The sequence below is a fragment of the Malaya genurostris genome, chromosome 3 (genome assembly GCF_030247185.1).
Source record: "Malaya genurostris strain Urasoe2022 chromosome 3, Malgen_1.1, whole genome shotgun sequence".
Classification (NCBI taxonomy): domain Eukaryota; kingdom Metazoa; phylum Arthropoda; class Insecta; order Diptera; family Culicidae; genus Malaya; species Malaya genurostris.
The window spans coordinates 181881658-181906604 of NC_080572.1; the positions used below are offsets into that span (position 1 = coordinate 181881658).

At 36.5% G+C, this 24947-nt stretch overlaps 1 protein-coding gene across 1 annotated transcript in view; it reads right to left on the minus strand.

The window, feature by feature from the left end:
* LOC131439495 (mitogen-activated protein kinase kinase kinase 9) overlaps nucleotides 1-19521 on the minus strand; it is a 97670-nt gene extending 78149 nt beyond the window's left edge. The window contains exons 1-2 of the mRNA XM_058610577.1: nucleotides 18490-19521; nucleotides 122-911 (exon numbers count right to left, since the gene is read on the minus strand). Of these exons, the coding sequence (XP_058466560.1) occupies nucleotides 122-297 (176 nt within the window). The 5' untranslated portion in view covers nucleotides 298-911; nucleotides 18490-19521. The remainder of the gene's footprint in view (nucleotides 1-121; nucleotides 912-18489) is intronic.
* Nucleotides 19522-24947: the final 5426 nt, after the last annotated feature.

Consider the following 24947-nt stretch of genomic DNA (forward strand, 5'->3'; position numbering starts at 1 on the left):
GGTCAATGGTAGAAGTTTATTAAGAATACTGGGATTCGAGAAGTGCATAATTAATTTATCATCTATTACTGCAACGAATAACAATATCAAGCATTAGTGCACGCGGCTGTTCGAAAATTACCTTTTCCTGAGATTGTCCGGTTCATCCTGAGCAAGATCCTGCATCGATGTGCTCACGTGTCCATAATCCTCTATCCGTGCCATCTGCTGGCTGGTGGTCGCCCTTGTTTCGCCTCCGTAATCCATTTCCGTTGTTGAACTTGTTCGCGAATTCGGTGGACCGACAAAGGGGCGCATTATTGTGCAAAATTCCTGACACTCTTTTCCCTCTTCTAATTACGTTATTTAAATTTTGTTTCTATAGATATTACTAGGGGAACCCACATCAACCCTAAGACACCCAAATAAGTATTCTGGGAGAACGTCGTCGCTGAACTTTGCCATTACACCTTTTATTGCAACAACCCGACCAGTCGGCTTTGTCCATTTTGACATTCAGTTAATTGATTTATTCTATTCTTCGACTACCATAACACTTCAAAAACTGAACAGAATCGGTTTGCGTCAGAGGACGATTACTGCCAAATCTTCACAACACACGCACACACAAAATCGAAGTCATCAATCAATGGCTTGGCGTACACTGGACCGGTAAATTATACTCTTTAGCCTAGTTGATGGGAAAAGAAACTCTACTGTAACAATTTAGCCGATATGAAAGGCAACAACTCGGATTGCGTGCTGCAGTGCACCTAGGCTCTCGTAACACAAATTTTCACACAATGCAGCATTGCCCTAGTAATTTTTTACTAGCTCACAAAAACATTGATTTTCATCCACTGATAAATGGTTTCTCCATAAACACTAGTTCTGACTGACGATGCAATAGATTTTCGTCACTTGGGAAAATTCTGGAATAAAATGAGAAAAAAAAACAACGTTAGTTTGATTCTGACAACGTATTTTCTAAGTAGATTAGCATTCATTAGAAGATTTTACACCAACCGATTGTAATTCGTTTGTAATTATAATAATGCGAACCCGGTTTCTGATTGCTAGCTATGCATTTTGTATGTGGGTACAGTTTATGTTTTTTTTTTGTCGCAATTAAAACATCGATTCAACTGGGAAGACGCATGCGTGTAATTCAAACGAAGGAATCGGTTTATCTCATTGACTCTCTGATGTGATGGGATGCAGGGTGAGTGACGAAATGTATGGCACGTTCGGAGGGGTGCATTCGCAGAAGCCATAGGGGTGAGATTTTTCTGTTCAAACTGATGGTATTGAGTTCTGCAGTGAAAATGTTTTTCTTTCATCAAATCAGTGGGAAGCTGGTAGGGTAGACAATTATGACAGATTTTGGTCATAATATTATAATTATAAGAAATAAAACTCGCAGTTCGAAGTGTACTGCACAGTGTCCTTCGTCACTTGTCTGGAGTGATTTTCACACTTTTCAGCAAAATATTCCTCATTATTTGCCTTTCGATTTTGCAAGGTTTCACTTCACAACGGCCCAATATCTTTCTATTGAACAAAGTGCTTAGGTGTTTGGGAGATTGCAGTCCTCTGGTACAATGTTGGTGGTATTTTCCTGCATACCATTTCTGAGCCGTTCTACCACATTGGTAAGACGTTAAATCATCTCAAAACAACACTCATGTGCTTATGGATGAATGGTAGTACACAGATAAAAATATTTTGTGAATTTACATCTGTTTTTATGCACATATTTGGAGCAGTTAATTGAATGATATAGTTCTATTCAATAAAAATTCAACGCAACCCAATGCAAACTCGATTCAACCCATGTCTGATTCATATTACTATTGATTTACATGTCGTGTAAATTTCATTATTTCTTTCTATATAGCCACTCGTTGACAAAAACTTTCTACCTAATCTGTAATTATAACGTTTTTGTTCTTCGTTAATGCACGCTAATACTGGCTTTTTTCTGATTTGAGCTAGTCCTCCTATACTATACCGATTCCTATACTATACTATACCGATTCCAGAAAACCGACATTGTGATCTTTCCGTCCCATTGAGACGCCCTACGAGGCACTCGTGCTGCCTCGAAACACTCGTGCTGACTTCAGTCTATTGTTGGGTAATCATTTTGTTCTCTGCTGTATAATAATGGATTCAGCCAAACATGTACTCGAAGTACGCTTGCGTTCGTCTTTTTAGCCCTAAATAAGTTTTGTGTGGGATCCAGCGGCAGGTTATCTTTTTCATCTGCAGTATCTTGCTTAACTGAGGCATGTTCGCGCACTTTATCTTTCCGATTGTTCAGTACAATTTTTTGTATTATTATTATTATTATTGTCATTTATTTTACCCCGATTTCATCCTCCATTTTATGTGGTTTTGACTCTGTTTTACTTCGTAGAACCAGCCGCTGCGTGCTTTATCGGCAGTGGAGTTTCGACCATCACGTAACTCTCAAAACCTCTATCTCACGGAGTAATCTACAACCCCATAATATTTCCCTAACTTTTTTTTTCGTATCTGTTACAAACTTGCAAAATATAACGTTTCGTAACGCATAAAACTCAAAAAAAGTAACACATGTAACGTTTCGTAACGCCTATCACTTATAAAAAAGTAACGCATGTAACGCTTCGTAACGTCTATAACTTACAAAAAAGTAACGCTTCGTAACGACTGTAAATTACAAAAAAGAAACGCATGTAACGCATCTTGACGCTTGTAACTTACAAACAAGTAACGCTTTTTATGTTTCGTATCGTCTATCTCATAAAAAGTAGCGCATGTAACGCTTGTAACTGACAAACGAGTAACGCTTGCAACGCTTCGTAATGTAATAACTCACAAAAAAATAACGCCTATAATTTACAAAAAAATAACGCATGTAACGCTTCGTAACGCCTATAACAGAAAAAAAGTAACACATGTAACGCTTTGTAAAGCCTATAACTCACAAAAAAGTAACGAATGTAACGCTTTGTAACGCCTATAACTTACAAAACAGTAACGTATATAACACTTTGTAACGCCTATGACATACAAAATAGTAACGCATGTAACGCTTCATAACGTCTATAACTTACAAAAGAGTAACGAATGTTACACTTCGTAACGCTTATAACTTACAAACAAGTAAGGCATGTAACGCTTCGTATCGCCTGTAGCTTATAAAGAGGTAACGCATGTAACGCTTCGTAACATCTATATCTTATCTAAAATCTAATAACTTATAACGGTTTTTGCCTTTCTTTATAGAAAGATATTAGAATTGCTGGAAAAACCGACTTTCGAACGGAGCCCATAGTGTATTATACCATTCGACTCAGTTCGAAGAGATCGGAATATGTATGTCTGTCTGTGTGTATGTATGTGTTTGTGTGTGTGTGCGTGTGTGTGTGTATGTGTGTGCACTTTTCGAAGATATTTGAACGCACTCAATTTTCTCAGAGATGGCTGAACCGATTTTAACAAACTTGGGCTCGTTTGAAAGCTAGTGTCGGGCCATTAATCAAGTTCGAAGATCAAATAGCTGTGACTTTTGGTTCCGGAGATATGATTGTATAAGTGACGTAACCGACAAAAAGCATTGTATTTTTACGCGCTTAATTTTCTCAGAGATGGCTGAACCGATTTTAACAAACTTGGGCTCGTTTGAAAGCTATTTTGGGATCACCTCTAATTTCATAAAGCGCTAGTGCTCAAAAGTTTAAGCACCTCGAAAAATGTCCTCATGCAAAATTTGAGGTTTTACAGAAAAATCTGTGAATATGGTAACTCTGGACAGGGCCTCTAAAGCTATAAATGTTACAACTACCAAAAAAGTTATTTATGAGACGATTTGTAACGCCTATAAAATATAAAAGAGTAACGCATGTAATGCTTCGTAACGTCCAAAACTTATTTAAAGCTACGGGTGCAACACTTCGTAACGCCTCTAACTTACAAAAAAGAAACGCATGTAACACTCCGGAAGCCTGTAGTTCACAAAAGAGTAACGTACGCAACGCCTACTACTAATAAAAAACTAACGCATGTAACGAAACGCCAAAACCTTATACAGAGTAACTCAAGTCACGTTTTGTAACGCCTGTAACTTACAAAAAGTAACACCTGTAACTTACAAAAGGTAACCCTTCGTAACGCCTAGAACTAACAAAAAAGTAACGCATATAACGCACGCAACGCTTGTAACTTACAAACGAGTAACGCCCGCAACGCTTCGTAACGTATATAACTCAGAGAAAGTAATGCATGTAGAGCATCGTAACACCTATAGCTTGCATAAAAGTAGCGCATGTAACGCCCAAAACTTAAAAAAGTAACGCATGTAACGCTTGGAACTTACAAACGAGTAACGCTTGTAACGCTTCGTAACGTCATAACTCACAAAAAATTACCGCTTCTAACACCTATAACTTTAAAAATTGTAACGCTCCGTAACGCCTATAACTTAATAAAAAGTAACGCATGTAACGATTCGTAACGCCTTTAACTTACAAAAAAATTAACGCAGGTAAAACTTCGTAACGTCTTTGACACACAAAAAGTAACACATGTAACGCTTCGTAACGCCTATAACGTACAAAGAAGTATCTCATGTAACGATTCGTAACGCCTATAACTTACAAAACAGTAACATACATAACGCTTCGTAACGCCTGTAACTTACAAAAAAGTAACACATGTAACGCTTCGTAACGTCTATAACTTACAAAAAAAGTATCGCATGTTACACTTCGTAAAGCCTATAACTTACAAAGAAGTAATGCATGTAACGCTTCGTAACGCCTGTAACTTACAAACAAGTAACGAATGTAACGCTTCGTAACGCTTATAAGTAACACTTCATAACGTCTATAGCTTTCAAAAATGTAACGCATGTAGCGCTTCGTTACGTTATTACTCACAAAAAAGTAATGCATTTAACGTTTCGTAACACCTTTAATTTACAAAACTGTAACGTATGTAACGTTTCGTAACATCTATAATTTACAAAAAAAAGAACGCATGCAACGCATCGTAACGCCTATAACTAACAAAAAAGTAACCTATGTAATGCTTCGTAACGCCCATAACTTACAAAAGAGCGACGGATAACACTTCGTAACACCTATAACTTCCTTAAAAGTAACGCATCGTAACTCGTTTACCGCTAGAATCTAATAACTCATAACGGTTTTGTACACTTATAATTTCACAAAAATTTTTACTTTTTTATTTATGACTTCTGGTCAGTCAGTATTTTTTACTTTTTTCGGTTTTTTAACGATATCAAACTAACTAGAGATTATAAGAGGAGAAAGAATATGAAATCATAGAGCCATAGTACTCAAGGAAGAGCAAGGATGTGAAGAATAAAGTGAGGAATAGTGAGACGTGACAAGGGTCATTTAAGTAAGCAGAAGGCTTCTCGTATCTAAACTTTCACCTTCTACCAGAGGAGTCGAACTTAGGCATCTTAGCGATACGAGTTATCCGAGTCTCTGATATGTCAGAAAGTAAAGGCAAAGGTCGTTTGCCATTTACTGTCCACAAAATAACTCATATGATTTGTAACTCCTAGTTTAAGAAAACTATCGTATGCAACGTTTTCTAGCTTCTTTAACTTAACGTAACGCTTCCCATCTCACGATAATATCGAGTGGAACGCTTCGACAATTTTTTCCATATTGAGGACGGGTATAGCGTGCAGGGTACGTCGTTGCCCCCACACCCCCTCTGGATACGTGACTTTCTTTTTGATTTAAATTAAAATTATAGTTGAGAATAACAATAAAAAGACATGTTCCAACTGATTTAATCGTTGAAATGAATAAAAAATTTGTTACCAAAGAAATAGATACTAGAAAAATAATTGAGCAATTATCCAGGGTTTTTATACAATTTTTCAATAAAATTTTACTATTCGAAATAGCTGCAGAAAGAATTGGAAAGAAACAATTTGATTCTTAAAGACAAAAAAGAGATATGATTTTATTAAATAAACGCATACATGGAAATAACAATTTCATTATAAATTATTATCTTATTCGTTTAAACAATCAAGTTCGTAAATTCTACTAATACTACAAATATTGGATCTATCCAAAGTTCGTTCATTTTAAACTAATTTAGCAAGAAATCGTTTGTTCAGAGTTTGACAGGAACGCATGCTCATTTTTATATTATTTGTTATTTCTATCAAAATATCTGATGAAACAAAACAATCTACTAAGAAAGAACAAATATCTTCAGTTCTTGCAATCACTAAATGGAAACATATATTGGAGAAGCCAAATAAATGAAAAACATAGTTAGACACGATTATAAAAATCGACTGGGTCTAAATGGTTCAAATCCTAGGCCGCCTCACGACCGGTATTCAAACATCTTCTCTGTTCATTAGACAACAAGCACTAGTCTTCTCGCTCTATAGCTATTCTTTCGCTGAAGCACTGGGTAGGAGAGTAAATTTATAATCACTTGCTGCCTTCTGTATTGTGCCAGTTGCTGAATGGAATGCATAAGAACGCAGGTTCGAGTCCTGTCTCTGGGCGTATTTTTTTTTTCAAAAAATCATCTTTCTGTGAGTTTCTCATTTAGTTGGCTTCTCCAATATATGTTTCCACTCAGTAATTGCAAAAACTGAACTTAGTTATAGCGACTTTACTTCAAACCAACTAAAATTAATAAATCGTTAACAAATATCTTGTTTCAGGAATAAATATTCACAACATCACACCAGAGTTTCTGTTTTCACTATTTCATCAAACTAATCTTTTTGTGAAACCAAAATTTAGTGATTTTTACAATATTTTTCTCTGTGTGTAGATTAAGGCAAATCATAGAACTCAGAACTACGGAATTTTCATACTAATGAAAATATACGCTAAAGTTACATTTGTATGAAACCTATGCAGGAAATAGATGAGAAATTAAAAAAATATCGCAAGCAAATGTATAAACCGCAAAATAGAAGACTTGTGTGTTTCATTGCTGGATGTCTGCCGGTCAGTCTCGCTTGTTTTTATTCTCGATTCTTTCTAACGGTCTGATGATCTGACGGAAATTGTACGTCATTGGTTTCATTGCTTTATTTCCATAAGACAAGAAGAGTCTGATTTCCGAAAGTGTGATTAAAATCGTACTCATTGTGCGGGAAAAGCTTTGTCTTTTGTCCGCATTCTTCATCCTACTATTCGGTAGAATAGAATGAAAATCAATACTGGATTCTGGGAACAGAAAAAGTTAGCTAGATTGGGGTGAGTATAATTGAATTTTGTCTTGTGTTCGTATTTCCAATATGATCACAAGAAGCACCTACCTAAATTTATATTTTATTTCTTTCTTTTTGCTAGATGCTATTATCGAAGCAAACATAGAAACATAGTACCCCTCTGCCAGTCGCCCGTAGATACAGACATAAACAAAATGTTTACCCTCCATGCACGTTTGATAAGCACATGCCGCACATGGCTTATGCAGTGCATTGTGTGGGTGTTTTTATTTGTTCGGAAAAGAGAGAGAATAAAATACTATGGGGAAACCCAGCAAAACCGTCAGGTGAGCACCACACCTCAACTTAATTTATCTTATAAGGTTAATCATTTTGTATTATATGCTTTCCTCTCGCATTGTATCCTTGATCTACGCTGGCACTATAATTTACACAGCGGAAAGTACGGTTATATATTTTAATCCCCATATACAATCAGTCAACTATTCATGTGCTAGGGTGAATGCTTTTACTTTTCATTCAGTTATGCACTAAAATATAATTTGGTCCGGTTTCACGCACTAAACTACGTACAACCAGTTTCTAATTTTTTTTAACTAATCATGCGAATGTGTGCATATGCCATTCGTTGTTCAAGATGAGTAATTTAAAAAAATCGACTGATATTGTTAACATCGAAACGCCACATATGTTGACCTAAGGTCAAGCCATTCCAAAATTTATAAATTTACATAATGTTTTCTGTTCGAATGAACTATCGAATGCTGAAAAAAAAGTGAAAGTGAAAGAATGATAATTTTTGAACTGAAAAAGATTTGTTGATTTTCATTTGTGATGTTTCGAACAGTTTTGATATGCTTTATATACGAATGATTCCGCGATGGTTCTGCACATCGTGATTTACATTTAAATGGTTGGATAAAGTAGAGAATTTCGAGCTACACTTTGATTCTGAAGTACCAGAAAAATGTATGTTTTTTAAAATTGAAGGAACAAAGGTTAAACTAGAAGCAAACGTCTCGTTTTAGGATTTGACGAAATAAGAAAATCGTATTTATATCGAAGTTATTAGAATTATATGAATATAATCAAATTTGTCATTTTGATAAATTGTGGGCAACTTCGAACCACTTTGAAAATTAAGACAATTTGAACAAAATGGAGAAACATAATCTTTTAATGGAAGTTTAGACAAAAGTTCTATGCTATTTTTTGGGAACCGCAATTTCCGATTGATTATGTTTTGCAACGTAATGCGGCATATTGGCAAAACAAAACAAAGCTAAATCATTTATGAGCACAAACATTCCCTACAAGCTACGATCTACATAATTGTTGCATATGAGTCAGAAAACCAAATCCATGCAAACATTTTTCTAGATTGTAAGTAGTATTCACACACACACACACACACACACACACACACACACACACACACACACACACACACACACACACACACACACACACACACACACACACACACACACACACACACACACACACACACACACACACACACACACACACACACACACACACACACACACACACACACACACACACACACACACACACACACACACACACACACACACACACACACACACACACACACACACACACACACACACACACACACACACACACACACACACACACACACACACACACACACACACACACACACACACACACACACACACACACACACACACACACACACACACACACACACACACACACACACACACACACACACATTTTAAACATAATAACATGTTTTGCTTTTCCCAGAAATGTTGGAAAACCAATGTAGGTTTTAGAACCAAAAAAATGAAACCTCAAAAATCATTTTATTATAACAAAGAGCACAAAATACGTCTGATCAGCTCTACTGCTGATGAAAAAAAAAGAGATGAAGCTGAAATAAAACGATGACAGTAGTTTCGTAAAGACCAATGTTGGAAAATGACAGATAAGACTAGTGGTTCGAGTTTCCCTACTTACTTTTACTAAATTTCATTTCTCAATCCACCTCCATCGCTTGCCATTCTTGTCTTGTGCTTTGGCGCTTACTTCCGGTAAAACTACTGGAACCGAAAGAGTCAGAATATACATTTAAACTTTATCATGGACTCCTTCGAAGCTTTCGAACGAGCTCAAGTTTGTCGAAATCGATTATATCATTTCCGAGAAAATTGTGCGGGTGGTATGCAGTTTGTTGGTTCCGGAATAAAAAGTATTGCCATGAGCCAACTAAAAAAAATGATCGAATAAAAGAATTTGAATCTTGCAACCTTGATAAAAAATTTGGTGTGGTTCGTCGGTCACGTCATTTTTACCATTATATTTCCGAAACCGGAAGTGTGCTCCATATGCCATTCGAACTTAAGCCAATGAACCAATACTAGTTTTCAAATGAACATAAAATTGTCATAATCGGCTCAGACATCTCAGAGAAAAGTGAGCGGATAGAAAAGTGCGGCTAGAACGATTTGAATAAAGTGCATGCAGAAATACATCCACCCTTCTTAAAAAGTCAGTCGTGAGTCGAATTGGTGCAAAGTAAATGGGGGTAATAGGGGAAACTAGGGCTGAGAGGGAAATTTTCTGCATTTGTTTAGGTGTTAAATTCTTATACACATACATATAATTATATTTATTATTATAATTTTGTCTATGGGGTATTTTTTATATACTTACATATCATTTTTTGTGAAAGATACGATAAAAACTTATTTTTGAAAAATTTAGGATTTCTCTAGAAGTAGAATGAATAAAATATCTTATTTTCTCGAATCTTATTGTTATTAACATCCATGAGATTCACGAAAAAATCATAATATGCAAAAAAAATGTTAGTGTACCACTTTGACCCACCAATTTTTTACCATTTTACTTCACGGAACTATTCCGTCAACTATGGCAACACAATTAGATAATTTCATTATATTTGTATTTAGTAACCTCTAATTAGCTCAGAAACTTACTGTCAAAATTCACTTTGGGTTATGTACCTTATGATCAAAAAAGAACCGGAATTTTCATTTTAAAATTCCCGCGCTTGTCCAATCGGTAAACTTTTATTCTCTCAACGTTGGCAACACTTTTATACACATTCTGTCAAATTTTGACGCATATCGTACGATTAGTTTTTGTTTGGCGTCTATACAAAGAAGTTGAAAAAATTTCGTGTGGCGATTTTTATAATGGATGAAAATGTAGAACAACGGCTCGCCTTCGAAGCGCGATTCGGTCGATTGTTGTGCGGTTTCGACGTCATATTCATAGATCCACACCTCATCACCAGTTATGATGCATTCGATGAATGTGGGGTCACTATCTGCGTTGGAAATCATCTCTTTGGCCACATCAACACGACGCTGTTTTTGAATGAAATTCAGCTTTTTTGGCACCAGCCGAGAAGCGACGCGTTTCAAACCCAAAACATCAGTTAAAATGTGTTCAGCTGATCCATAAGAGATGCCCATCAACACAGCAATCTCTCTAATCGGTACAGAACGATTTTGCAACACGATTTGCTTCGCCGATTCAATGTTTTCTTCAGTAACAGATGTTGTTGGGCGGCCAGGGATCTCATCATGATCCAAGCTTGTACGACCACCTTTGAAGCGTTTATACCACTCGTATGCTTATGTTTTTCCTAGACACGATTCACCAATGGCCTTTTCTAACATTTTCAACGTTTCGGAACACTCAAATCCATTTGCAACACAAAATTTGATGCACGCACGTTATTCTAAATTTTCATCCATTATAAAAATCGCCACACGAAAATTTTTCAACTTCTTTGTATAGACGCCAAACAAAAACTAATTCGACGATATGCGTCAAAATTTGACAGAATGTGTATAAAAGTGTTGCCAACGTTGAGAGAATAATAGTTTACCGATTGGACAAACGCGGGAATTTTAAAATGAAAACTCCGGTTCTTCTTTGATCATAAGGTACCCTTCAATTTTAAAATGTTAATTTCGATAATTTACCATTTTGTCACCAGTCTCGTCTACTGAAAACGTTTGCAAAACTTAATACTACTCGTAGCAAGCCGAACCTGATTTTGTCCCCTTTTTTCCTATTAGTTTCTGGAATTGCCCTAGATACTCCGTTCGAGGCTCACTCTGCACGAAGGATTGGCGAACTTCGATAAAAATATTATTTTCAGCAGTTTTCAGATGTTTTTTTCTTCAAGCAGTTTTAGCCGCTCTATCTCTCTGGTCTGCTCTGAGACATGACTGGCATCGATTCAAGAATCCGCATGGAAAAGTATATGTTGTTTGTGTACTTCTTCAGCGTTTGAACGGTTGCCAAGAGCGTTCATCCTTCTCCAGAAGAAAGATGTTACTTTAAATACAGGGTCAGTTATATTCGATGCTCACGAAGTCTGTCTTACAATCGACAACTTTTTCATTCTGTTGTGAAGTTAGCAATATTAAGAAATCATCGCACGTTGATGCTTGAGCGTTTTCTTCATGACTGCTGCAAATCAACTGATTTTTTCCTCTATACAACAGCAGTGAGAGCATTTCACTAGAGTGATACACCAGTGTGTAAGTTTCATTTCTACACTGCGGATGCATTCGATGGGCTCCACACAAAAAGGAAAGCGCACTTCTTCTCAGTGTCCTTTAGCCAGACTTTGAGTGTGTGCTTGTGTTGAAAGAAACTGGTGCGAGAGAACCACATACTCTTCGCATGAATCGCTCTCACGTGCTCTCGCCTAAATACTCCCAAGTGATCACTGGCGCGAGATGGTATACTACAGAGGAGACAGATATCTCTGTACAACAGGTTTGATACAATTGCTGATACACAGGTGAATTTAGAATCGAGGAGCCGGGAAATCACATGAAAAATCGCAAACATCATTTCATTTTTTTTCAATGCATAAATTTTTATTCGAGAAAAATATCTTTAGCTTGAATTGTGGGTGCATATTAATTTTGTCTTTCTATGTAGACAGGCTATAGATTTGCTGTCCGGGACCACGAAAACCCATAGTTTTATATACCATTCGACTCAGCTCGACGAGATTGGTGCGAGTTCTTTTTAAAAGCTTTTCTCTCCCCTTAATTTCCTCGGAGATGACTGAACTGATTTCAGCAAGATCAGGATCATTTGATAGCTACTATTGATCCATTGATCGAGTTTCAAGATAAAATTATAGTTTGAAGATAAAATTATTCGGAGATATAATGATATAAGTGGTGTAACCGACAAATCTCCGCTTTTTCTCCTTTTTTCTCTCCGTTCATTTTTTTCCGAGATGGCGAAACCAATTTCAGTAAGCTTAGGCTCGTATAAAAGTACTGTTAGTTCCTTGATTAACTTTGAAGATCAAATGACGGCCACGTCCGATTCCGAAGATATAATTGTATAAGTGACATATCCGGCAAATCGCAATTTTTTCAATAAGCTAAATTTTCTTGGAGATGCCGGAAATGTTTTTGAGAATCTTATACACGTTACCAGGTTGTTTGAAATGTTTTCAATGCTCATGTCGATGCCCTTAGAATTTTGGTGTTTCTAATATAGAAAAGCCGACTTTTGAATCGAGGCCCGGAGGGCCGATCATTCGACTCAGCTCGACGAGCTGAGCAAATGTTTGTGTGTGTATGTTTGTGTGACAAATATTGTTACCCACTTTTCTCGGAGATGGCTGAACTGATTTTCACAAACTTAGATTCAAAAGAAAGGTCTTATGGTCCCATACAGAATTTCTGAAATTTATCTGGATCCCAGTTCCGATTCCGGAATTACAAGGTGATATGCACCAAAGATGTGAAAATAATGTCACTTTCTTTTCTCGGATATTGCTGAACCGATTTTTACAAACTTAGATTCAAATGAAAGGTCTTATGGTCTCATACAAAGTTTTGAATTTCATTTGGACCCAACTTCTGGTTCCGAAACTACAAGGTGATATGCATAAAATATTTGAAAATAATGCACAAAAATGTGAAAATAATTTCACTCAATTTTCTCGGAGATGGAAGGTCTTAAGATGCCATAAGAATATCCCAATTTTCATTCTGATCAAATCCCTGGTTCCAGTGGTAGGGTGCTCAGTATAAAAATGTCAGTTTCTGGAATACTTTGTTCATAGGCTACTTCTTTATATTGGCTAGTGATTTTCTCTAGTTTGCAAACCATGAGAGTCTGTAACCAAATAAACCATAGTCCGATAAATAATTCGCTAAATTTTATCCCAGCCCGACTACCGGTACATTTTTTTTTCCAAAACTCAAATCGTTACAGAGAATCATAAAAAATGTGTAGGTCATATTAATGTATGGTTGGATGAATCGAATGTCACTATGCCGATAACCAGTTTTCGGTTCCGGAAGTACCGGCAAATGTTCAAATGTGCAACAGAAATCTTCACAAATCTTTACTAATTTTTTAAAAATTATATTCCGGGGAGTTTCTGCTGTAATATAAAGGAAAAATGAATGAGATGAGAAAAGCATCATTACACCACTAGGTGGAATGAAACAGGTTTTACCTTTTATATATATATATATATATATATATATATATATATATATATATATATATATATATATATATATATATATATATATATATATATATATATATATATATATATATATATATATATATATATATATATATATATATATATATACATATATAAAATAGGTATACAATTCGCTCAAAGTTTAGAAAAATGTTCCGAGGCCCGGAGGGCCGAGTTTCATATACCAATCGATTCAGCTCGACGAACTGAGCAAATGGTCTCACCGTCACCCTGAATTCTGTTGAATGGTTTTGAGATCGGATGTTTACTTTTGATGTGGAACACATCTTTATTTTCTACATAGGGGTGCAAATTAGAAACTCAAGGAAAAATACACATAGAAATGTGGTCAGGTTTTAAACACTTACAGTTCAGCCAATTTTGCATCAATTATTAATATTATTTCACCATTTGATTGGAAATATTTCTAAGTTTTGATTTGAATGTATCAAGACACGTATTTTCAATTATGTATGATTGAAATTTTGATTAATAGCTACCAGTGTCCTATTGTCTGCTAAAAATCTCCGGCATACCGGATTTCCCTGCCACAGACGACGGGTTTGAAGAAGTAAGCGATATATCAAAGGGAAAGCATCGCTCTGATTGGTCAATCGATTCAAAAGCGAAGCTGTTGGAAGCACGCGAATCTTTAAATAAAAGCTAAATAACATGGAAAAGCCAGCGATCGCAAAACAACTAAAATATTAGTTGTTTTTCTGATTTTGATTAGTTAAAATTTGGTACAACTAATCGACTGTTGTTTTAACTAATCTGTCATTTTTTATTTATCGTGCTGGCAGCTTAGCAATGACACCCAACAAAGACACGCACCACAAACAAGTAATGAAACGTTTCGGTTGAGCAATGCCAAACAGCCTGAGCGAACAATGAAACGTTTCAATGAGGTGTCACTCGTGCAATTGAGCAAAGACACAATCCCAGCAAAGTTACTTATATGCATGAAGGCAAAAAATGTCTCAGTTGTTTCAACCAATTATTCAGTTATTTGAACTTAAGACGCCAATTGCAATAAATATTTTTTACTGTTAGTCTCTTCGGAGGGCAGCTTATCGTTCACTGCTTGCACAACGAAATTTTACCTAATGAACTGCTTATATCTTTATCACTAAATTCACAAAGAATATAGAAATGCACCAAAAGATTACATTTCTCAAAAGGAAACTCACCAGAAAAATGGTCACAGGGAATTCGGAAATTTTTCCTTCACTTGCAGAATGGCTCGCTGGTAAACCTAATGCTACAGATACACTTTCAAGAAAATACAAATAGTACCACTTCATTGACATGAACTGTCCTAGAATACATTACTCTCAGATGAAATTAAAACATTTATACTGTAGGAATATCTATTTAACACATGGAAAACTTGTTTTACAATTAACTGTTATATTCTTCTGCATACTTTCACTTACATAAAACGACCACTACGTAACTAACATAAATGACGTTCATTTGCCATTGAAAATTTTCAATATGAAACGTTTCTGGTGAAATGAAGAGGTTTTTTGTTCTGCGTTTTGCTGTCTTCGCTCTCCGCCAAGTAACAGCATTTGAATACAACAATTTCGGTTACCTGAATGGTTATGACAAAATCAACAGATATGTTAGTTAAATCAACAACATTTTAGTTGAAACAACCAGGGCGTGAAACAACAATTGCAATATTGTAATTTTGTGATCTGCGGCTTCTCCGTGTATAACTAACGATTCAATCCTACGCATAGCATGCTAGAGGTAGATTGTTGCTAGACAGCAAGACAAAAAGTGTCATAAAACGATTTGAAGCTTTAATTGGTTTGCTTTGATCTTGTGTCATGCGAGTTTGGATAAAATGCTTAGTGATTTTAATTTAAATAAGATGAACTCGATAGTAGAGAACTGAACGCTATAAAAATAACTGCATGCATACGAAACTTGAATACAAGCTTGGCGAAATGAAGCTTAAAAATCGAAATCCGTTACGCTAGTATGCACGTAGTGATAATTGAATATATTTGGGCTATTTATGTAATATCGGTAATTTCGTCTAATACAAGACAAACACAAATCAAGGCAAACAGAGTCCGGGTTCGCGTGTTCGATGTTGGTTCTTATAACACTGAGGTCTTTTGTTACGCGGGATATACGCACCGCGTAATTTCGGAAATCCGCATATAAAACAGTATAGCTTCGGAAATCCTCGTAAAACAAACTTGTTCCACATCAATAGCTCGAACAACCACATGGGGCTGATCCTTCTAGTTTTTGAGTTATACGAAGTTTTATGTCAAAATTTGCTGACAGTATCTGTCACATTTGATCTTGAAAACAGAATATGTTTCCAGACTTAGATTCCGCATGGTAAAAGCTATCCAACAAGCCATAGATTGTTAAAACCCGTTCATTTTTAACGGAGATATCAACATTTTTGTGTAAGCGACTTTTCCCCCTATTCCGGCAGTAGTAGTTTTGAGTGCTGTATGACAAAGCAATGCTAAGGAGCAACGTGAAACACGATTTTTTATACTGTTACATACAATTGTTTCTAAGTACCAAAAAGACTGTGTACAACATCCTTTTTCATGACTTTTGCCTCGGAACGATTTTAGCACGGTTCGTTTTTGGCAACATAATCGTTCGAATATGACATATGTAAACCAGATGATGGCAGCATTTTCGAGTTGAAAGCAATTACATAACTATATTGATTTAAACTACTTACAGCAATAAATGCTGAAAAAATACACCAATATACCATTCGAATCAGTTCGTCGAAATCAGCAAATGCGTGTGTGACAAATAATTTCACGTTTTCTATATACTCAGATTCATATGAAAAGTCGTATGTACCCAAACAAGGCTCGTGAATTATGTTTGGATCCGACTTCTGGTTCCGGAACTACAGGATAATATGTGCAACGATTGTGTAACTCATTTTTCTCGTAGATGACTGAACCGATCTAAGATTCAAATGAAATCTAAGAATCATCTAGGATTCAAATCAAAAGTTTTAAGTTCCTATAAAATATCCTGCTTTTCAGTCAGATCCAACTTCCGGTTTATCACCCCTAATCACCCTGTATCCAGTATAAAAATGTCCACTTCACATAAATTAATCAGGTTTATCGGGTTCGCAGATTTGAATAGTCGATAACCAAATAAACTTATTTCAGTTTTAGCGGTATTCAGTTTTCGATTCGGATTCAATTCGCACTACGATTTTTCAAAGATGTCTACACTAATTTTCAAACATTTTGAAACAAATGTAAACTATACAGCTACTCAGGTGATTTTATCTGACTTCGGCTACACCGATTTTCGGATTCCGGTTCCAGTATCGAATCGTTTCTCAAAGCTCAATCGTTTTCTGAAAAAAATTTAAAATCGACAAAGACAAAATTAATTAATATTATCCAATTTGGACTTCCGATTCTGGAATTACAGAATGATGAATTTTCAAAATAATCAACAAGATGATAATCTCGAAGAGCTTTAAAGTTAGGCTCAAAACTATTGCAAATTATTCGTCATAAGGCCATACGAATCGGTTTGGGTTATGCTGGTTCCTGAATACCGGCTCTAAAAGTACTTTAAATTACCGTAAACCCTAAAGTGGAACTTACTTCGACATCCCACGGAATGTTCAATCGATTGTCACACGTTTAGATTCAAATTCGATCCAATTTGCAGTTTCGACATTACAGAATAATGAGTGATTGAAATCTCAAATAGCCGCTTAAAACGACGGTCATTAAAATAATGTCATGACAACTCAAACACTCAAGAATATTTTTGCAAAAAACACATGCGGATTGATAAAAAAAGGTATCATCTCACTGCTAGGTGGATTAAGCACGTTTTTAATATGTTAAAGCAGCTTTTGTGTGTTGTTTATTGAACATGTTGAAAAAGTATCGATCACAATTATTAACTTCAGTAAAATTTTGTGAGTGTCTTCTTAATTCTTTTAAGTATACATACCACAAGAAAATGACGTTTGAAAATTGATGCTGCTACTTTACTATATCAAACAAGATAACCTGTTTTTATTCTATTACAGAGAAGAACAGGACCGCTACTTTCATCCGATTTTGACAAATCAGCCAGTCTTACAATTTTAGTCATGGTTTGATTTACACCAAAAAAGCCGTGTTGAAATTGTAGATTGCTGCTATTACGTTCGAGTTGTTGTCAAATATAATGCCAGCAAAATAGTCGCTTTTCATGTGTTTAATGGAAGCGGTCATTTGATCGACATTATTTTCTAAGTTAATTGTTAATACATGGCATCATACATAAATAAATCTTATTCATTTTCTATAATCGGCCTAAAAAAACGCGGAGTTATTAAACATTTCAATTGGTCCTGTCTAGATAGCGCACTCTGCGCTAATGAAAATTTTTTTTCAACTGTTTGAATCTTAGTCATATCAAAAATTTTAAGTTGAAACTGTCAGAGCAAGAAACAATAATTTCAATATTACAATAATGTTGCTGAGAGTGGTTTTCCGTGTATAAGAAATGTGTTTTTGATATGTTGCGTCTTCTACTTATCAGTGCATTGCAGTTCAAATTGAACTGCTAGTGCAACATGACCCGAAGCAATTTTTTTAATATCATTTATAAACTCACACATGTAAACTATCAGTACTAATCAGTACAGTGAAGTTTACTACTTTTATACTCCGATCTTAGAAAGTCAACTTACCTAGCATGCGATCGACAAATGGTCAAGCATGTTTAGCCTTTTTCGTACAGGAAACTGCTCGATACTCGATACGGTTACTTCTCGGGCTTTCCTTTGTTTATCTATCTATCTGCCCGATTGGTAATAAGCGACAAATTTGTTTATTGTATTCCTAATCCGTTGCACACAAAATGAACAAAAGAGGCGATTATTTTTTTTTGTTCTCACTGCATTCCATTCATGTAATATTCAAAACACCAACTTTGCTCTCCCCTTTCCGCATATTTCAGGCCCATATAAATCGATACTTCGCCATTTACTTTCTTTAGTTTCCCTGTTTTGGTAGAGCTAAGCTGAATGTACCGAAAAGCCACCCTTCCTACAATGTTAAGGTGTCTTTCGTGCAACCACTCTGCTACGCTTATTGCGAAAAGTGGCAAAAAAATCGATAACTTCGCTCCCAATGGACACGGCTTTGCACTTTTTGCCTTTTCATTACATACTTCTATTTGTAGTTGCACACGTGTATTCGGTTCACAAACCGCATAAACAAATTTGAGTGCTTATGCGAGCACTGAATTCGACATTTTCGCATTCATTAGTACCAAGTAACCTTGTATGGTTGTAGGAAAATGTTAGTTTCGTTTATTTTTTCGTTCGCCACTAAACCGCGCACTATCGTTTCACATCGGTAACGCAACATCCACTGTTGTTCTTCGGCTAGAGGTATGGGAGCCAAGATGGCGACCCAACATAGCAACCCACTTCTTTGCTAACCGCAGCATAGACTTTTCCCGTACAGTTATTCGTACTATCTTCACGAATCCTAGGTACCTAGGATATCCCTAAGAAAGAAAACCTCTTTTTTTATTGTTTCGGAACCACTACCGATCAACTCGCGGGTAAAGAATTTTTATTGTTTTGCTCGTAGGGTTGGATTGAAAGATGATAGGTCGGACTGGGACGAGGCAATATCAGGAACGTACGCGCGCGATGGTGACTTGCCTCTGTTCCGCACGGTGAGCGATTTGAATGAGAACTAAGCCAGCAAACGCTCGATATGTCCACGAAGGGTGCAATGTATCGGAGCAGTGGCTATAACATGCCATTTACCGTCGTCGGCGTCCCGCTGGGTTGTATATGTACAGATGCGCGTTTTCTCTCTTGTTCTCTCATGTTGTCTTTCTGGATCTCTTCTGTTTGCATGGATGGATGCCGCACTAGCAGAAGAATACATAGCGAACGGTATCCAAGCCACCTTCACCAACATGAATGGGTGGGGTGGTTCCAACAGGATTTTTATGCTTGTATGCTTCGTTCTTGTTTTTATTTGCATTACGAGCTGCCGATCTTCATAAGGTTGCCATCGTAGACGGAGAAAAAAGATAATCGAATTGAAAAGAATTTATTTATCTAATTTTTTAAAAACATGGCCTTCCAGTGCAAGAAAACAGGCCTATATCTTTTTATTACACTAGGAAGTATGAGATTGTTTTTTCAATGAATTAAAAAGAATCGAATAGTACATGTTTTGTTAAGTTTGTGAAATAATGTTTATGTGGAAGGTTATAGATTGTACGACTCCTGCCATAAACCCCTTTTTCTCTTTCTCATATAAAAAGGCTATGCAATCGCTGTGAAAACCGAACTTATAGCAGAGGCCCGGAGGGCCGAGTGTCATATACCATTCGATTCAGTTTGTCAAGATCACAAAATGTCTGCGCGCGTGTGTGTGTGACAAATAATGTCACTCACTTTTCTCAGAGATTACTGAAACGATTTTCACAAACTCTGATTTAAATGAAAGGTCTTATAGTCCCATAGACTGCTATTAAATTTTATCCCGATCCGAGTTCCGGTTCCGGAATTACAGGGTGATTTGCACCAAAATAGGAAGAAAATAGTCACACACGTTCCTCAGAGATGGCTGAAACGATTTTCACAAACTGAGATTCAAATCAAAGGTCTTATGGCCTCACACAATTTTTCTGAGATTTGATAGGATCTGACTTCCGGTTTCGGAATTACAAGAAAATATGGGCAAACTTATGAAAAAATTCTCGGAAATTTCTTAACCGATACTTACAAACTAAAGAGCAAATAAAAGGTCTTGAAATTCTTTAAAAATTTCTCGAGAAGTTAATCCAGATCCGACTTCCGGTGCCGGTATTGCAGTGCGATTAGTGAAAAATTTCAATTTCATGAGTATTTTTCCACAAGTGATGGTGATACGAGGTGCACATTTTTTTTAAAACTTACTGCTAAATTCATCTAGTTGGCAGATCTTGTTAGTTAGTAAACATATAAAACTATTTTCATGTGTTTACGTTTCGTCTTCGACTCATCAGTGCGTCAGCAGATTAAAGCTTGCTTCAGATAGAATTGAAGCAAAGACAATTGCCTGTATTTCAGTTATTTATTATTGAATTCAAGATCTGTTTTTAGACAAATATAGCGTTTTCTTCATACTTTTAAGAAAAAATACGGATAAAATTATTCGTCACGGCTTCGAAGGTATTCTCGAATTTTTCCTGTAACACGACTCATTAGGCGGCGCACATCTTCTTCGTCCATCGTTTTAGCTATCTTATTCCACCAGGTCGTCAAATGATTGATGTCTTTGACAATCTTTCCCTTGAGTCTCCTTTTCATGATTGCCCAGTATTTCTCAATAGGGCGGAACTGGGGGCAGATGAGTGGGTTAAGGTTTTTTAGAACAACCTAGACTTCTTTCTCTGCATACCATTCTTGAACGACTTTGCTGTAATGACAGCTTACCAAATCTGGCCAAAACATTACAGGATGGTCGTGGGATCGAATGAATGGCAAATTTCGTTTTTTGGAGACACTCTTTTTGGTATAGTTCCGATGTCATTGTCTTATTTGTAACGAAAACTTTCGTTTTTTTGCCACAGCTGCATATGCCCTGCAAAATCATAAATTTTCTTGCAAATTTGTCGGCAAAAACAAATTTAAATTTGGCTGGAACATCCCCCCGAGCCGTTGCCAAGTAAAATTTTTGACCTGGGATTTGCCCGAAGTCAGCCTTGACATAGGTTTCATCGTCCATCAGAAGCCACCCGTCGAATTTGGTCAACAGCTGGTCTTATAGTTATCCGAGCACGAATTCGGACCACACTATTCTGTTTTATGGTACGATTTGGCTGTTTGCTAGTTCGATACGACTTGATTCTTTCCCGGAATCGAGTTCTCCTCATAGTACTACGGGCAGCACCGAATTTTCTGGCCAAACAGTCCGACAGATTAGGATTCCACTTAATCGTCTTCAAAATCTTACCACGCAGTTTCCGATCGACAGTTCCACTCCGACGATTGGCTTAAGGCTTCCACATCGTCGTCAATGTTTCCTTATACCGTTTGATAATGCACCATACGGTATTTCTGGGTAATTTCAGCTGTTTAGCTAGCCTAGATGCAGACCACAATGGATTTTCCAAATAACTGTGCACAATTTTTTCCCTTCTTTCGGCTTCCATGTTGATTGTTTACAAAGTACAGTCGATTTGCGGAATGTCAAAAATAATACGTGAAGCTGACAAAATTCCCGACAAGTGGGCGGCAAGAACTTCCAAATTCGTCCACCAGGAGCGCCACAATATGAGCAAAAGTTTGTTCCAATTCTAAATGAAGCAAGCTTTATGTTGACCTTCTGACGCAAACCATCTGATCGACATAATCCGCTGAGCAGACGTCTAAACTGACGTCTCAAACGAAACAAGTTTCGGCTTGCTGACCGTACAGATTGTGTTAATTAGAAGGGAAAAAAAGTTTAGTTTAGACGTTACACTTCTTGTGTAATTAAAAAGTGTCTTGCAAATAGCATTAACTTTACGTCTGGTCAGCGGATTACGTTGATCCGGGGTTTTGCGTCAGCAGTTCAACATAATCTGCTGACGCACTGATGAGTCGAAGACGAAACGTAAACATATGAAAGAGGTTTTGTGCGCCTAGCATAAATTTGGGGGTACAAAACTTTTTTCCCTTTCTAATTACCATATAAAACTACTTTGGGACTACTAACAGTTCGGCTGAAAAGTTCGTATCGTTTAATAGTAACACACATTTTTTTGCCAAAATTCGTTTTTATTATTCAACATAATTGCCATCAAAGGCGATACAGCGATTATAGCGATCTTCCAACTTTTCGATACCATTTTTGTAGTACGATTTGTCCTTTGCCTCAAAATAGGCCTCAGTTTCAGCGATTACCTCTTCATTGCTTCTAAATTTTTTACCAGCGAGCATTCTCTTGAGGTCTGAGAACAGGAAAAAGTCACTGGGGGCCAAATCTGGAGAATACGGTGGATGAGGGAGCAATTCGAAGCCCAATTCGTTCAATTTCAGCATGGTTTTCATCGACTTGTGACACGGTGCATTGTCTTGATGAAACAAAACTTTTTTCTTAATCAAATGAGGCCGTTTTTTTTTTTTAAATTTCGTCCTCCAAACGCTCTAATAACGCTATATAATAGTCACTGTTGATGGTTTTTCCCTTTTCAAGGTAGTCGATGAAAATTATACTATGCGAATCCCGAAATACAGACGCCATAACCTTACCGGCCGATTGTTGAGTCTTTCCACGCTTTGGGTTCGGTTCATCGCGTGCAGTCCACTCAGCTGACTGTCGTTTGGACTCCGAAGTGAAGTGATGGAGCCATGTTTCGTCCATTGTTATATATCGACGAAAAAAATCGGTTTTATTTCGTTATAACAGCTCCAAACACTGCTCAGAATCATCAATTCGTTGTTGTTTTTGATCGATTGTGAGCTCACGCGGCACCCATTTTGCACAAAGCTTTCTCATATCCAAATATTCGTGAATAATATGTCCAACACGTTCCTTTGATATCTTTAGGGTGTCAGCTATCTCGATCAACTTCACTTTACGGTCATTGAAAATCATTTTGTGGATTTTTTTCACGTTTTCATCGGTAACAGCCTCTTTTGGACGTCCACTGCGTTCATCGTCTTCGGTGCTCATATGACCAGTACGAAATTTTGCAAACCACTTACTTGCTTCGCCCGGTGCAGAGTCTGGATAACACTCATCAAGCCATTTTTTGGTATCGGCGGCACTTTTTTTCATCAAAAAGTAGTGTTTCATCAACACACGAAATTCCTTTTTCCATTTTTTTCACAATAACAAAAGTAGCTTCACTCAAAATGCGATATCTCACAAACTAATAATCAGACAGCTGTCAAATTTATACACGTATCTTTTGAAGGTTGGTACTAACTGAAAATGGTATGGATTTAATTCTGGTGGCGCCCTCTCATAGAAATGATACGAACTTTTCAGCAGATCTGTTAGTCCCCGGTTTCCGCTTCCGAAAGCACCAATTATAGTAAAGAAAATCTCTCAACGGATAAGCTGATTTTCAGGATTCATGATTCAAATTAAAGCTCTCATTGTCTTTTAATATATTGTGCAATTTCATCCTGATCCGACTTCCGGTTATACGAAATTATAGGGCGATGAGTGTCAAAACATTTAAATCGTCATTCAAAATGACGATGCAAAACAAGTACGCGACGGTACGTTCGACTTTGCTCCATTCGCAATGTGCTTTGTTCAATTTCGTACAGCGTGCAGGGTTGCCACATTAAAATTTACATTTTTCAGGTGAAAAAAATGTAAATTTCTAATTCTTTTATTTAGTTTGCAGCTACCTGTTAGTGTTATTACAAAATCATGACAACGATTGTTTTCTATAAAAGTACAATTATTTCCTTTCTTATATGGAAATTTTATGCAATCACTTGAAAAATTGAATAGTGAAAATTGGTCCAGAGGGCTAAGTGTTCTATATCATTCAGTTCATCGAAAATCATAAAATAAAAAATCTCGTAGTCCCATAGGTTCCTATTGAATTTCACACCGACATTTAGAGCGACGATGCAGGCTATACTAGTTACTTACTAAACTAACCAACTTCGTCTATTCCGGGTTATTATTATGGTTTTTGGTGCAGTGTCGTTCACTGCATCAAAACCGTCGGTTTTCTCTTTAATACTCGTTGAAACCAAACATTTAAGAAAACTATAATTTTGAGTTGTTTGTGGTTACTTACTACTATTAAAAATTTTATCATTAATTGCTGATCATATTTTCGATAGAAAGGAGAAAAAATTATGTTGTGGTGTTAAGTACAACAAGAGATATTCATGATTAAGTTCTACCCAGTCTTGCACACGAAGAGAAAAAAATTGTAAAGATAACCAAATTTGGGTTTCACACAACTATTTTTTTTATTGAAATAGTGACAAAAGAAAATATGGTTTAATATAACAAACATCGCTGCTTTAAACTACAAAGCATGATAATTTCAAGAGGAAAAAAAGCTTACTTCATGACGGAATAAACCGTTTGTTCAAAAGTCTAACCAGAAAGAGTACATAAATTCCGAAAACAAAGCTCGACCAACCATCCGGTCTCCCCTATATATGCAAAGCGGATA